The sequence below is a fragment of the Parasteatoda tepidariorum genome, chromosome X1, assembly GCF_043381705.1.
Source record: "Parasteatoda tepidariorum isolate YZ-2023 chromosome X1, CAS_Ptep_4.0, whole genome shotgun sequence".
In the NCBI taxonomy this organism is placed as follows: Eukaryota; Metazoa; Arthropoda; class Arachnida; order Araneae; family Theridiidae; genus Parasteatoda; species Parasteatoda tepidariorum.
The window spans coordinates 36,085,994-36,103,040 of NC_092214.1; the positions used below are offsets into that span (position 1 = coordinate 36,085,994).

General features: G+C 26.3%; 1 protein-coding gene across 6 annotated transcripts in view; it reads left to right on the forward strand.

The window, feature by feature from the left end:
- Positions 1–17,047, forward strand: part of LOC107448983 (FAT atypical cadherin kugelei) — a 638,818-nt gene that overhangs the window by 572,192 nt on the left and 49,579 nt on the right. For all 6 annotated transcript variants that reach the window (XM_043040626.2, XM_043040631.2, XM_071187808.1 and 3 more), the window contains 11 exons: positions 1,278–1,339; positions 2,551–2,706; positions 2,897–3,049; positions 3,635–3,851; positions 7,329–7,468; positions 7,990–8,153; positions 8,618–8,940; positions 9,755–10,423; positions 12,229–13,058; positions 14,510–14,681; positions 15,537–15,758. In XM_043040626.2, coding sequence (XP_042896560.1) covers positions 1,278–1,339; positions 2,551–2,706; positions 2,897–3,049; positions 3,635–3,851; positions 7,329–7,468; positions 7,990–8,153; positions 8,618–8,940; positions 9,755–10,423; positions 12,229–13,058; positions 14,510–14,681; positions 15,537–15,758 — 3,108 coding nt within the window. The remainder of the gene's footprint in view (positions 1–1,277; positions 1,340–2,550; positions 2,707–2,896; positions 3,050–3,634; positions 3,852–7,328; positions 7,469–7,989; positions 8,154–8,617; positions 8,941–9,754; positions 10,424–12,228; positions 13,059–14,509; positions 14,682–15,536; positions 15,759–17,047) is intronic.

A 17,047-nucleotide genomic window follows, 5' to 3' on the forward strand; every position in this document is an offset into this window, starting at 1 on the left:
TTCTGAGTAAAAATGTTATTAATTTATTTTGAGAGGAAACAAATCCCACCCTCGAGCGTGAAAGGCAAAGATTCAATTGCGCGAAGGAAAAAAAAAACAATGATTTGTAAACATTACTCCCGTATAAATTCAATGAAGAAATTAAGCCTAACTTTAAAAAAATTATACTAAATTTTTTCTTCTTTTTTTAAAAACTTTTGAGTTTTATTATATAAATAACAATTACAGATTACACATTTAATTTTGATTTATAAAAAATCCTAACCTTAGCTTTTTTTTTTTATTTTGGAAAATAAATCCGCTGATTTAAGTAACAGTTATTACTACTTAAAAAATAAGAAATATATGATTAAATTCGAAAATAAAATTTAGTAGAATACAAAATTTAAGATTTTAAAGAAAATTTCAATAAAATTGCCTCTTATTACGCAGAATTTAAAAGGAAAAAAATGTCCGCATATATATAATTGTAAGTAAATTTTTAAAGCATAAGGTTTTTTTCATTCTTTATCTCAAGAACTTTAAAATCTGGCCATTGAAGCATTTTTAAGTTTTCTTCAGATAGCTAAAAAAATTATGTAGTTGCACATTTTTTAAGAAAAAAAAAGAAAAAAAAAGGCAAGAAATTTGTTTCCATTTTAAAAGCATTCAAATGAATGTTTTTTTAAATATTACTCTTCATAAGAGTGTATTTAAAAAACGTATACATAGCGTAATTTTGAATATTGTTAATAATTAATTTAGTTTTCATCTACATTATGTATTATATTATATTGTTTAACTCAAACCAAAAAAAAAAAAATTTCAAAATCCCATCATGCACATCAATTTCTTTTGTTTTCCCCTGTCTCATTTTTCACTTGAATTTCCACTTTAACAATGCTTTGATAGTAGTGGTGCCATCTAGTGTTGTCTTTATTAAAAGCAAATACGTCATTAATCTTTTTACGTAGTGTTTACTTTTAAACATTTTCATACAATTTCACAAAAATTTAAAACCAGTCCAATACAAGAGCTAGTATTAAAAGTAAGTTAACCATAATAACTCTGAGTTTCTCTCGCCCAAGTAACACGCTGTTTTGCCTTTTCGAATAAGATTTTAAATATTAGCTCATGATATTTATATTTTTTTTTATTTTGAAAGTAAGTGTTCATAGAATTAAACTAGCATGTTATCAAGCTTCAATTGGAATTTTGAGTTACATTTTGATTAGTGCTAATATGGATTAACTTGTACTCCCAAGTTTTTGTTTATTTATTTATTATTTTCTTTTCAGGTTTAATTACTACAACCTCAAATCTTCTTGATAGAGAGACTCAAGCTGAACATGTATTAGAGGTAAAGAATCTATCCTTTCTGTTTCATTTTTTATTACTTTCATTAAATACTTCTAAATTCATTTTGCAACTGCAATTTTTTTTAAAAACATTTATGACGTATTATATATGTAGCATTGATTTTTTTTTATGGCTTTAAAACTGATCATAACTGTATTTTTTATAAAACTGTATTTTGACTTTGATCAGATTTTTCAAAATTCGTAAAATTGTTTTAAAATATTAATAAAGCACTTATATCTACCTGTTTCTGAAAAAGCTTTGAATTCTAAGGCTTTACATATAAGACTCATATCTTCTTTATAATGACAATTTATGTATGTTTTACCTGAATATAGTCTGCTTCATGAAATATAAGAGAATACTGTGTTGAATTCTAAACAAAATTTCTTTTAGTCACCATTGAAAGTCACAGAAAGTATCTAAACCTTTTATCTAGTCAAAAAAAAATGGAAAGAAGGCACAAAAATAGAAAGTTTATTGGAGAAACTTTTAGAGGAACTATAAAGAGCTTGTTCATATTTTATTATAGAGTGATACCTTTATTACTAATGTCATGTCAGACTTCAGCTGCATTATTCTCAATCCAAAAAATAACTAAATAAAGCAGTTCTAATAATTTTTTATTAAAATAACTCTTGATGTCACACTTACTCTACTTTTTAGCAACTTTTAGAAATTTGAAATATTTTTAAAAATTAAAAAGTAATTGTCAAGGACATAATATATTGTATACTAAACTCATAACACCCAGTTTTTAATTTTTAAAAATTTTCTAACCTCTGAAAATTACTAAAACTTGAAGTAAGAGTAAATGGCACTAAGAGTTATTTTTACAAAAATTATTAAAACTGTATGCTGTGTACTACATTATGAAAACATAATAACTAATCATATTAAATTTTTTTCAAAATTGAAAGTCAATTGGTAAGAATAATTGAATTTAACAACTGATTGAATTTATTAATTAAAAGATTAAGAAAAAGTTCATATTTCTAAGAAACTGTTCAAACTATCATAAAATTAAAAATATTTATTGGTTAAGTTTAAAAAATTTTAATGTTCAGATTTAATGTATATTTTCACAATTTTGTTACCCAGGTAAAGCGCCAGTGCCCTTCTTGGCACTCTTGATAATTAGTGAGAAGTTTAATCGAAATGACTGACTAAACATCTCTTCTTTTTATTTAATGGATTGATCTTTTCTTTCAGGTTACAGTTAGTGATAATGGTGATCCTCCATTAGTTTCAACCACACGTATTGTTGTTAAAGTGCTTGATGTTAATGATCATGGCCCTACTTTCTTCCAAAGGTTGCAGCGTTGTTACATTCCTCAGATGGCCAAACAAGGACCGACTCCTTGTCAAGTATTAAAATTTCTTTATTGAATGAAGCAATAAAAAAAATTTCAAATTGTTATTTGCTTTTTAAAAAAAAACTTTTTTTAGAATAATTGAGTTGGCATAGTTTTTACTTGATCATATATTTATTTATTTATTACAGTTTTAAAATTTTTATCAGGCATCTATATATCTGTTACAAGTTTGATTATTACAGGTTCTTGCATCAGACGAAGATTCTGGTCCAAATGGGGACATTTCTTATGTTCTCTCTGAAGGGTCTAGTGCCCACTTATTCCGAATTCATCCGAAAACTGGGGTAATATACAGTCAGGGACCTGTAAAAGGAGGTCAACAATATGAGCTTCTGGTACTTTATATTTCTTTTTAAAATATTTAAGAGCATTTAAATAGATTGTAACCATTTATATACTGTATCCAGCTAAGGAATTCAAACAAAATCTGTGCATACCAGTTCTAAGAAACAAAATAATTCCAATTTATATAATATTGGAAAATTGGACCTCAAATATAATTAAATGTTGGATGTTTTTTTTAAATAATTAATTTGGTTCTTAATTATAAGAGTATTTTTTACATATTCAGTTTCAATATTATTATTTTTTCCAAAAAATATTTAAGTGCTCTGCTTTGGTCTAAAATGATTTAAATCCCATCACTGATACCATTAAATATTTAAAATATGTAGTTTAGTCTTAAAAAAATTGAATGATTATGATGAATTTTATGGGTTATTGGGATCGAGATACATTACTTAAATTTTTTGAAAAATACAAGTATTGTTTTGAATTGTTTGTGCTGTTGTACCATACAAAAAGAGGCACAAGAAAGGTTCACAAATTAGCTATGGATTTTTTGAAAACTTATTGATTTTAATTTTTAATTGCTAAAATTATTACATCAATATTCAGAAGAAAAAAATTTTTTTTTAAAGGTTACTGCATCAGATGGTGGGAAACCTTCCCTTAGTTCAAATTCAAGAATCATATTAGAAGTTATTTCAATTCCAGTCAGCAGTAAAAGCCCACCTGTTATTCAACCACTTGAATCTCAATCACTTGTAATATCAGAAAGTGAAAAAGTTGGTAACTTAGTGGCCATGATTCAAGCCGATGATCCTGATGGAGATAGCTTGTGGTATTCTATATCAGGTACTTCTATTTGCTATGCACTTAAATTGTAATGTGAAAACATTTATTGATGAGAAGTTTATTTATAAGATTCTTTGAAATGGAATTATCTTTAGTACTTATTAAAAGAATGAAATTACGATTAAGAGTATAAGAGTAACATTCTATATATTGTATTATTTAAGAGTTGAATATGAAATTCTGTGTTGTTTTAACAATTTCTAAGAATCGTTAAAAAATAAATTTGCTTAAATAAAAACTACAACATGTGCTTTTTTTCCTTTAACATAGTATTTTAAAATGAGTACATATTATTTATTATTATTTTTATAATAGAACCCATATTTAAGAAGTAGCTTTGGATATCACAAATTATTTGTTAAATCCAGTTGCTTGCTAAATCCAAATTCAAGAATTAGGTTGTACAAAAAAATTATTACATGAGTTGCTTCTAGATAATCTTTATTGAAAAATGAAAATATATTCATCTATCATAAGATTTTGTCTTATAACAAATTTTATAACAGCAAAACAACAAAATTTTATATAACAAAATCTTATAACAACAAAATTTTGTCTTATAAAATTTTGTTAATAACAATTAATAATCCAAGTTTTGTTAAAAAAAAAATTTATGAGTGAAATGTTTAATTACTTTTATTTTCTATTGCTTTAAAAAATTGTTCAAGATCTTATAAGGATTCTACCGCTCTAGAACAGTGCACAAAATAAGAAAGTAAATACCCTGAATTTTAGATCTTATTATAACCTTTCTTAAGCCTTAAATATGCTAATTAATAAGTGCAGACTATATTTTTAGTTACAAAATCAGACTCAAAATCTTACTTTCTCTGAACAAACATTGGTGGATTTGGATTCTTGACTCTTAAAATATGGGGCTACCTGCAATCTTGAAAATTTGATCTCAATTATTTAGGCTAGAAAGCGGTTTAAAGTTTAGGTCCCTTAACATTAATTTTAATTTTTGCCTATTTCGTTATGTCTTGAAAAGTTTGTAAGCAAATCAAAAACTTTTGAATTGTGAAGTACACTACCGGTCAAAAGTTTGCGAAAATTTTGAAATCTGCAAAGAAAAGGTTTAAATTCAAATGTTCATAGAACTGCGAAAAATCATTCAAATTGCATGAAAATTTGATATGTTCTAAAGTGAACCCTCTACTGTTAGTTACATGTGATCAAATTGCAATACTTTGTTTTCTGCAAACTGAATCCAGCTTTTCATCACGGATTGCTTTTATGGTGAAAAAATTTTTTAAGTTTGAACACTTGCCAAACTTGCAAAAAAAAAAAATTTTATACTTTCTGTGAATGGAAAATAGTTGTTTGAACCGTTCTATGTAAGCCCTCAAAATTTCAGATTGATTCGATTTTTTTTTGACGAAGTTATAGAATTTTGGAAAACATGTGTACTTTTCTCTATTTTTGAGCATTTCACATATGCAGTCTTTCGGTCTATACATCTTCTACCAAAGAACTTTTCAATTTTAATGTCTTCTATATTTTCAAATAATTAATATTTATTATAAAACAAATACTCTTATTCATTATTGTAATTATTATTGTTTATATTTATTGCTTATATGTATTAGTTTTGTTGTGATATTTTTACTTTACATTAAATTAAAATAAAAAGTTATAACAATAATTACATAAATAATTCTAAAAAAATAGCAACAATAGTATAAAAAATTTGCATTTTTACCAAACTATTTTATTTACAACAGGTCAAATATTTAACATATTCTTATTCGTATTTTGTAATTAAATAAATTAACATTTAAATCTTAGATTCCTCGAACCATCCACCTTTTGCTTTTATTATAGCCTTACATATGCATAGCATTCGTTCTAATAAACCATTAATCACTTCAAGTGATATAGAGTTCCATTCCTGTTGTAAAATGTCCCATAACTGACTTCGATTCAAATATCAGAGCATCGTTTGCAAGAACAAACAAATTTTCGATGAAATGTGACATCTATGAGATATTGTTTTAATTATATTCATAATAAATTCTTTGTAATAACAATAATTACAATAATGAATAAGAATATTTGTTTTATAATCAATATTAATTATTTGAAAATATGGAAAACATTAAAATTAAAAAGTTCTTTGCTAGAAGATGTATAGACCAAAAGACCGCATATGTGGAATGCTCAAAAATCGAGAAAAGTACACATGTTTTTCAAAATTCTATAACTTCGTCAAAAAAAGTCAAATCCATCTGAAATTTTGAAGGCTTACATAGAACGGTTCAAACAACTATTTTCTATTAACAGAAAGTACCAAAACTATTTTTTTTTTTTGCTAGTTTGGCAAGTGTTCAAACTTCACAACTTTTTTCACTATGGAAACAACCCATGATGAAAAGCTGGATTCAGTTCGTAAAAAACGAAGTATTGCAATTTGATCATATGTAACTAAATGTAGAGGGTTCACTTTAGAGCATATCAAATTTTCATGCAATTTGAATGATTTTTCGCAGTTCCATGAACATTTGAATTTAGACCATTTTTTTGTAGATTTCAAAATTTTCACAAACTTTTGGTCGGTAGTGTATATAAACTTTTTCAACAATTTAGTCCACATAATTTTAAATAGTACTAAAATTCAAAATATGAATTACATAAAATTATCTTTAAATAAACAAATTTTATAAATTTATTAGCCAAAACATTTGCTGCGATTCGATATAGCATATAAACATTCAATCTAGCATAATATTCAAAAACTAAAATTGACATAAAGGAGAACAAAATTTTGATCACTCTTCTGACTAACCATATTTTTGATATTGCAACCATTCAATCCAGATCATAAAGTGTTCTTGATTATTCTTTGCAAGTATACAATTTTATTTCTAATGCATATTTTGTGTAATTTTGCTTAGGACAAAAATAAAATTTTTACACCATCTTCTAAGTAAAAGAGTTAGTATGAATATGTTGACAACTATTTAATAGCAGAAAATAGCAGATTAAAGAACAACATGAAGAATTAAATGGAATTAATTTTAAAAATTTTGCATTGTAAATTTTACAAAAATAAAAGTCACTAACAATATTTTTTTGTCTTTTCTAAATATAAATGAAGTTAGAACTTATTAAGAAGCTTATTTGTGATTGTTTAGAGGTTCATAAAGTCCTAAAATGTCTCTTCAAACCTGAATATGCTATATCATGATTTTGTCAAATGCAGAATGATATATTTAAATTTGACCATAACAATCCTATCTTGATACTTTTCAAAAATGTGTAGTCTACCATTTTTCGGAATCAATATTTTTCAAATAAAACTATTTGTCTCTAAGTTTTGTCTGACCCAAATGTTAACTCAATACTATTTGATATCAAAAGTCTTTTATAGTGTATGTTTCCAATTTTATAAAATAACTTTTTTTTAAAAATAATGATGCAAAATTATATATAGTGATACATCAACCTTTCTTTTATTGTTCCTTTTTTTTATTACAGGTGGAAATGTTGGTGATATGTTCATGATTCAGTCAAAAGGTGGAGCTGTTTTACTTGCTCGAAAATTAAAATGGGAAGTTCATCCTATGTATAATCTTAGCATTGCTGTCACAGATGGCATTTATTCAGTATCTACTTTTGTAAGTATCATTTGCATTATGTTTACCAATGCACTTCATTAATTATTTATGATTCAGCCAAGAGCAGTTTAAATATCCTACTAAGTTGTAATTATATAGATTTGAAAACCAAGAAAAAGTAACTTCTTGTTACTTTTACATAAATTATGTACTTAAACTTACATAAATCATGTCCTTAAACTTACATAAATCATGTCCTTAAGAAATTGTACTATTTATTTCATTGCTTAAATCTAATCAACTTAACTAGTTTTTATTAATAAACGTTAATTATTTATAAGAGTTCTTAAGAAAACAATATTAGAGTTAAATCTATATCTTTTTGTTTCCCCTACTTGAAAAAATTATTGCTATTAAATTGTGTAAGTCAAAAATTAATTACAAACCTATATACTTTTAAATTTTTAATTCTTTCCTGGTTGTGCTTATATGCTATTAAACTATTTCAATAACAAAAGGTTATTTTGGTTTCAAAATTTTACTTATAAATATTTTTATAAATAAATTTTTTTTTTTTTTAGTTATCAATTAAAGTTATGAGTATTAACAACTATATGCCAGAATTCTTGGAACATACCTACAAAGTTCAAATTGCTGAAAACAGTCCAGTGGATACTGAAATTTTGAAACTAGAAGCATTTGATAGAGATCAAGACAAACGTTTGCTTTACACTATTCACAATAGGTAATTAATATTTTTTATTTGAAGTTAGAAGTTGGTTGGCCATTTGGTTCTTGATATTAGAAAAGAATAAGCTTAAAGCAATTATTGTTACTAAAATTCTTTATGCACCAAAGAAACATTGTTTGTGTTTATTATGCATTAATAACTTCCTGTATGCTTTTCAAATAAGCAAATGTGGAGGTATTCTTGTGATTTCTTCTTTCAGGTGTATATTCGTTTTCAATTTATGGAAAAATCCAGATGAAAAAGGTATCTTTTTACATGCAGAATCATCAAAAGATTAAAAGATACTTATTTAATTATCCTTAATATTTATAATTAAACCGATTTTTAAAGCATTTTTAATCGTTATTTTATTTAAGTATATTAAGCTTATTAATAAATTAACTTGATATTTTTAAATGAAATAAATATATTATGTAAATTGTTAAATTTATATATATTTTTATTTTTACTTTTTCTAGTGCTAGTCCTTACAGTATCTCCAAATTTCGTTTGGATTCAAGAACTGGAATACTTTCTGTTGCTCAACCTTTAGACCATGAAACTGCTCAACGTCACATACTTACAGTAGCTGTTATGGATAGTGGGACTCCTTCAAAACGCTGTTTTACAAGGTTAGAAATAAATGTATTTGATCATAATGATCATGCTCCGCAATTTTTAACAAGCATGTTTGAAGGTCAAGTATTTGAAACAGCTGCTATTGGTACATCAGTCTTACAAGTCATTGCTATTGATAGAGACAAAGGAAAAAATGCTCAACTAAGCTATTCAGTTGTATCAGGTAAACATTAATTATTATCTATAAATATTAATTATTTTAAATCAACTTAATTTTACTTGTTTTTTTTCTCTGAATAATTAAAAACAAATTGAAAATGGTGCTGTGTTTATTTTTAAAAAAAAATTGATTAATCTCAAAGAAAATATTTTTTTCTTAAATATTCTTAACCACTTATTAACACAATAAGTTTAATAATTTCTAAAACAAGTATATCTTGAAGTTACCAGTGGGTAAGAGTTGTGTATGATGGATATTGATTAAGTTATTCTATCTTTCTGAAGAGTCTTATAACCAGTTAAGGAGAGAACTTTTTTTAACGAATTTGGCCCTGTAACGAAAATCAAAAAAAAGACTGTATATGCCTAATTATATATACTTGGGCTTAAATAAGTTAAAAAAATTTTCAAGATATAGCTAACAGTAACTAAAACTAATCAATAAAATTTTTTTTTAAATTTTCCTTTCCCATTGATTTTTATATCTTTTTTTTTTTCAAAAAAAAACATATGTAGTATTTTTTTTTACTTTGTAATTCTTCATCGAATTTTTGTGCTTAAATTCCATGAATTAGGCCGTATTTGAATTTTTCTCTTTATTTATTATTTCAAGTTAACTTATCCCTTTAATTTTATAATTCCTGGAACATTTTTTTTCTTTTTACAAGAAGGCTTATATTAGCTTTGTCATAAATTTCTGTCAAAAAATATTAAATAAATTTTTTGGTTTTGTTTACATTGTAGCTAAAAATAGTTGTTAAGAATAACAATTAATAACTTAATGTTTATCAAATTAATGAAAATGTTCATTTTCCCAGGAAATGTTGGTGGAGCTTTCTATATTGATCCTACTCTTGGTATAATACAAGTTTCTCACACTCTGGACAGAAATTCGATGTCTGAGTATTTTCTAAGTGTTAGAGCTATAGATCATGGAGATTCACCTTTAAATGGAAGTGTAAATGTTCACATTATAATTACTGTTTCAGATAATGCACCACCCAAGTTTGATAAATCTGAATATGTTATTGAACTGTTTGAGAATGGTAGAAGTGAAACTAAAGTTGTTGGAGTTACAGCTACTTGTCGTTCTTCTGTATATTATGAAATTATTGATGGTAATGAAGAAGACAGTTTTACAATCAATCCTACCTCTGGTGTTATTCTTACTACAAAATCTTTAGATTATGAAACAAATGTGTTTTTTAATTTAACTGTGCGTTCTACAAATATGGTTGGAACATCTGCTGAAACTATGGTTCTTATCCATGTCTTAGATCGCAATGATAATCACCCATATTTCCTTGAAACTGAAGTTGTAGGATTTGTCAGTGAAGCTGTAGATGCTGATAGCATCGTGCTTGATCAATCTAATCTTCCATTAGTAGTGGCTGCTGCTGATAAAGATTCTGAGCTTAATGCAGTTTTGTTTTATAAAATTGTGGAAAAATCTGCTAATTTATATTTTCGGATTGATTCCAGCACAGGTAAGCCATTTACTTTCGATTTAAATATCCTAGCTCACTGTTATTTTTTATAAAAATTATCATTAAACATTTTAAAGACCTATTTGCGTAAAATTTATTACTATTATTTTTAATTATCCTTATTTAAAACAAAAAATCCAATCTTTCTCTAAATTAACAAGTTCTTGACATGTTTGCAGCACATATGAAATAATTTAACTCAATGGAGCATTCTATAAAATTATGTTGTGAATATGACGTTAGTATCACATAATTGTACAATCTGTAAAGAATCTAGCACTAAATAAGTTTCATTCATTTTGTTGATATAATCTTTCAAGAAATTGCAATATTGAATGTAGACAAGCTTTAAAAATAATTAAATTTTTTCATACATGGTAAATTATGTTCTTGCATTAACAATAAGTTTTAAAATGTATTCATCAAAAAAATTTCTCATAGAATTCCAGGATTAGCAAATTTTTAACAATTGACTGTTTTATCCAGTTTTTACCATTGTTATCATATCAAAAAATCCTTTTTGTCATAGTTTTTTACATTTGTCAAAAATGCAAAATTTTGGTGTAGAAAATAATTATTAGCTATTATAAATTTGAAGTAATTATAAATAAAAATATGGTACACAAAAAAAAAGAATTTCCCTGAATGACTTTTGATAACTTTTGTTTTCTAATGATCAGATTTTCACATACTAGGACTCAATCATAATTGTTCCAGGGGTGACCTCAAACATGCTAATTAATTAGTGCAGATGATTATTAACCCCCTGGCGGTTTAGCGAATGGGCAAAATTGGGAAAATGTTTCTCCCCAATACACCACTTTTCTATCTAATAACGTGGGAAAACCGGTTTTGCTGTGCGGAGAAGACTGGTGGTTAAAATACGATATTTTACGTGCAGAACCGTCAGTGGGTTAAGTTACGAAATCAGACACAAAGACATGCTTTCTCTGAATAAACATACTTTTTTTTGGTGGATTATAATTTTTTACCTCCAGATTATAGGGAGTAGCTGCAATCTGGCTAATATGGTCCCAATAGCTTGGTCAGGAAATCATTCCAAAATTTGGACACAATTTTGCATTTTGCGTATTTCTCTTTATCGTAAGAATTTGTTGTGCTAATCGAAAAAATTTGGCACAGATTCCATTCTAGAAATAATTTTTTATTACTTTATTTAATAATAGTAAAAAAATTTTATTGTAAGTTATACAAATTTTTACATCGTTTTAATGAATGCAATTTTATAAGGTAAAATATAAACAACAGTAAATATAATGAACACATAAGGTAAAATACTCAATTCCTGAGGAACTATTATATCGATTTTGTCAAATTTTGACTTAAAATTCATTTATCCAAAGATAATTCCATGCAAAAAATAAATTTTCGTAAATATTCTTTATTATTATGTTATTTTAATTATAGTGAAAGAAATTTTGAGTTGTGAGGTATAAAATTTTTTTTGTCATTTTAAAGTACGTAATTTTTCATGAAAATACAAAATTTTAACGAATTTTAGTTCCTGAAAAATCGAATTTTAAATATGCGATTTCTTTATATACTTTTTTATCTATTCTTGATGTATTATATTTATAGCTTGTATTATAGCTTGCTTTATAATTTTATTCTTTAAAAAATGTATGCCTCATTTTAATCTATTATACCTGTAATTCATATAAGGAATTTAAATTGCTGCCCAACAACCCTTACATCAGTTTTACAATTCCTTTGTTATTCTATATTTTATGCTTTAACCTTTTTTTTGTTGGTTTTTTGTTATAAACCTACAATAATTTTTATAGGTGCAATCAGTACATCTCAAGTCTTAGATCATGAAAAATTTTCCAATTTTACTTTTACTGTTCAAGTAACTGACATGGGAAAACCTCATCTTAGTGCTATAATTCCTGCCACAGTGACTATATATATAGCTGATATTAATGACTGCCCTCCTCAATTTGAACATCCTTCTTATGCAGCTACTGTTCTTTTACCAACTCATCAAGGTGTAGTAGTCATAACTGTGAAAGCAACAGATCCTGATACTGTTGCAACTACCTCAATTAAGTATAATATTGTCTCAGGAAATTATGGGGAAAAATTTGCAATTGATGAGGATACTGGAGAAATAGTTGTTAAAAGTCCTGAAGATATGAATGAAGAATATCAACTTGTAGTCTCAGCTAGTGATAGTGAATATGAAGCCAGTTCTAAAGTGTCGATAAAAGTAAAAGAATCTCGAAGAAGCTCACTTCGTTTCAGCAAACCAAAATATACTGCTAAAGTTGAGGAGAATTCTGCAAAAGTTGTTACAGTTGCTGTTATAACAGTTATAGGTTCATCTCTCAATGAACATTTGAGTTTTAAAATATTGAATCCTTCTGAAATGTTTGAAGTAGGATCAACTTCAGGTGTTGTGAGAACTAAAGGAATACCATTTGATCGTGAAACACAGAATTTTTTTACTCTAGTTGTTGAAGTAAAAAGTGAATTAACAAACCCAGTACAAATAGCTCATATTTTAGTTGAAGTTACCATCACTGATGTGAATGATAATCCTCCTATTTTTGTGAACTTGCCATATTATTCAGTTGTACCAATGGAAGCTCAAAAGGGTTATATTGTTCGCAAGGTAATTTATTTATTTTTGCTTGTTTTGAGTATTGAAATACTTTGAATGAAACTAGTGAACCAGTTTTTTTTTCAAACATTTTGAGTACATTAATGTAGAACAGCCTTCACATATTCTATGTTGCATTTGTGATTAGTAGATAAAAAAATAAAAATTATAATTTTTCATGATAAAATTCATTTAAGCTGATCAAATTTATTTTATAGCTGATTTTTTTAATTATTATTTTATATGACTTAAATAGCACAAAATTATTGCTATTATTATTTATTTGTTGCTATTTTTCGCATGTTTTATTAAGTTTTATATTACAAGATTTTAAAAACAATACCCTGCAATTTGATAGCTTTTGTTTATTAAAACATTTGTATCAACTAACCAGAAAAGCTCTCAAAGAGAATTTTTTAGCTGTTCATTTCATTCTCGTAATTATATTTAATAAAGTATTTACGATTTTTCATCTAAGATTCAGAGCCAGCGCCGTTCCTGGGGTGGGGTAATTTTGTGCGCCCCTATATACTATGCTTAAATTTTGATGATAAGGCCAAATTTTCATAATCATTTTTAGTTTGAGGTTTAAACTTAATAGTTTCCTTATAGACTAAAGTCACTTTAGTGTAAGTGTTTGATTATGAAAATGGGCGTAATAAAATAAAACAACGAAAAAATATGACAAAAAATTTATTTTTTACATCAAATAAAATAGACTATTAACGTACAATATAGGTCATAAATAAAACACGTCCATTCGGAAATTAACAAAAAATCTAATATAACTCAATTCACTCAACTGAGTGAATTGAGTTAAAACTCTCAAACGGCGCTCAACGCCAACAAATCCGTTAACTTGAAAATGTGCAAGATCTGTCTAATACCTAAGTACCTAATTATCAAATAACAAGGTAGCTTTAGAACATAACATGTCTTGCTTTTGCAGATGCAAGCTCATTGATCATTTCATTGTGATCGATGACTTCACATATTTTATTTTCGATTGAAATAACAGTTAAATCTGAAAGCCTTTCCTGGCACATCGAAGTTCTCAAATAAGATTTTACAAGTTTTAGCTTTGAAAAACTCCTTTCGCCAGACGCAACAGAAATCGGCAGCGTCAAAAATATCCTTAATGCTATACACAGGTTTGGAAACAAAGACTGCAAATTTTTCTTGGTTATATAATTCAGAATATCTATGGGTGAGTCTGAGGTATTGCGAGAGTCTTTGACAGGAATAGTTGAATTTGGCGCCCCTTAAATTGGGCGCCTGTGTGCGGGGCATTCGCTGCATACCCGCCAGGAACGGCACTGTTCAGAGCATTAACTTAATATCGACCATTTTAACTAAATTATCTCTTTTTTTTCCTTCTTTTTTTTTAGTTTTGTTATATCTCAAAAGAGAAGTTCATTTAATTTAGAAATAAATCTATAATTAATTGTTTGTAACTTTTATAGGTTCATGCCATTGATTTAGACCTTGGAGAAAATAGTAAAGTGCATTATGAGCTTGTAGAAGGTGACAATAAAACTTTCAAAGTTGATAGGAATAGTGGGGAAATTATTCTGTTAAAACCAGTGGGATCACAAAATCTTGACCATGAGATAGTTGTTGCTGCTATTGATGGAGGTACTAACATATTAAAGTATTTTTCATGTTAATAACTAATCATTCGAACTATGTTTAAAAAAAAAGTTTCTGTATCATATTTAACACTTCAACTGTTAATTCTTTTTTTCAGATAAACCTCAACGAACAAAACTAATTTGCCTTTTCTTGTTCAATTAGGAAACTGTACATATAAAGAACAATATCATACAACTCTCCATGTTTAAGCAATGGTTTAAAATAAGATCATTTTTAAGGCTACTATAATTGTTGGTGTATACTTATTCAAATTTATTGAGTTCAAGTTATTATGAAACAACTTTTTTTATGGTGACAGCGGGTTAGATTTTTTTTCCTTATAATCAGAGCTGTGCATAAGGTTTTAGTTGCCCTGGATGAACCACAGCCTATTGGTTGCATTTTTCATTTATTTAACACAGTAAATTTTGAAGAAGGAAATTATATGAATTGCAATTACAAGTATAAAATATTGCAAACTTATAAATTTGTAACATTAAAAAACGCAGTTACATTTTAAATTATATGGTAGCAATGTGAAATTTTAAAAAAATCAAATAAAACAATGTGTACCGATTTTAAAATTTTAACAACTTTAATGATCTGCTTGAATAAATTGATTTTTTGCTTTCCTGGGGGATCAGCCAGTTAGCCATCCCACTAGTATAACCCTCCCTATAATAATTATTGATGTATTTTAAATTATTATAATTTCATTCATAAAACCACTGCAGTTCTTTGAAATATTTTAAAAATCATATGATTATTTTAAAAGCTGAACCAATTGACAAATTCCTGAAGATTTTTTGTAAAATCCATTGCAATGGTTTTTTGAAATTTTGTTTTTGTAAATTACAGGCAACCCACCCATGAAGAGCACTGTAGATGTACCAATTCGCCTTATCAATAGAGATATGCCAGTGTTTCCCAAACAATATTATAATATATCAGTTGTGGAATCATTACGTTCTAAATCAGCTGTTCTTACTGTGCTGGCTGACAGTCCTGAAGGACGACAATTGATATACAGTATTGTTGATGGAAATACTCATGAAGATTTTGGTGTAAATTTTACTACTGGTAGGTAATGTTAATGCATATTAGAAATATTTACACATCAAAAAAAAATTTCATTAACATAAACAAAATGTGAATGTCATGTGTGTCTTTTCTTAGTTTGTAGTTTTAAGAAAAGCTACAATTCGTTTTAAAAAATTTTCATGGAATGTAGTTGTTGGCTTTAATATTTTCCAAGAAATTTTTTTTTTATATTTCTAATATTTGTTACTACAAATTACTTCCATTATGTTTACATTACAGAAGGATTAATTTCTATGGCTTTTCTTCTTTTAGTCGCTATTTGAGTGTAAATACTTAATTTAGACAAAAAGAAAACTTTTAAATCTTTCTTTTTTCTAGGTGTTTAAATATTACATTTTCTAGATTATGCTATATAAAGTAACTTTCCTAATTATTAAAGAAAAAATATATAATTTTTCAAATCAAATCTCATTTTATTTAAAGTTATATAATGTCTTTAATTTTATACAGCTAAAAAATAATAACTTACTTATTTTTAATTTTACAGTTTTCATTTCTTCTTATTTTAATAAAGAAAATTAAATAAATATTTAATTATAAAATCAACCAACTGTTTAAAAAAATTTTTTAATCTTTTCTATGCAGTATTTTGTATTTTATATCATTGAGAAACATTTTACTTCACTTTATTGTGCAAAGCTTTTGTGCAAGCAGTTGTATTGTGAAGAAAACACTTTAAACATCTTCCAAAATATATTTTGTGTCAACGTACATAAATTCTCTTACTTAAAATACAACATTGTGTTTTGCAACATTTTTTTCCTCTAGATTTCTTTTTTCTGCAAGCTCTACTGATAATCGTGTTTATGACATTAATAAGACTATTTTTCATGCACCCTTTTATTATTATTTATTTGGATTAAGTTAATTTTTTCCACACAGTGATTATTTATAATTTAAAGTAAAGTAATAAATGTGCAAGTTTCTTCGTTGATGTTAATTTTGTTTGCTTCCTTCCCTTTTCTTGTAGAACATATGCATTTGTTTAATAAGTTTTTCAATTTTTGTGGCAATTTAAAATTTTATTATATATTTTAAATAAATTATTATTTTATGAAGATAATATCATTTAATTGGTTCTCATAAAGCAAAAAATATTTTTTATTTTTGTCATTAGCTTTCATTTTGAGCTTTTTTTTATTTATGTATATTTGTTTTAATGTTATTTTGTTTCATTTAATATGATTAATTTCTTTCTTTAACTTTTAATGAACATAAATCAGGTTTTATAGTTTATTATTTTTAAGCATGTATGATCATAAATTAAC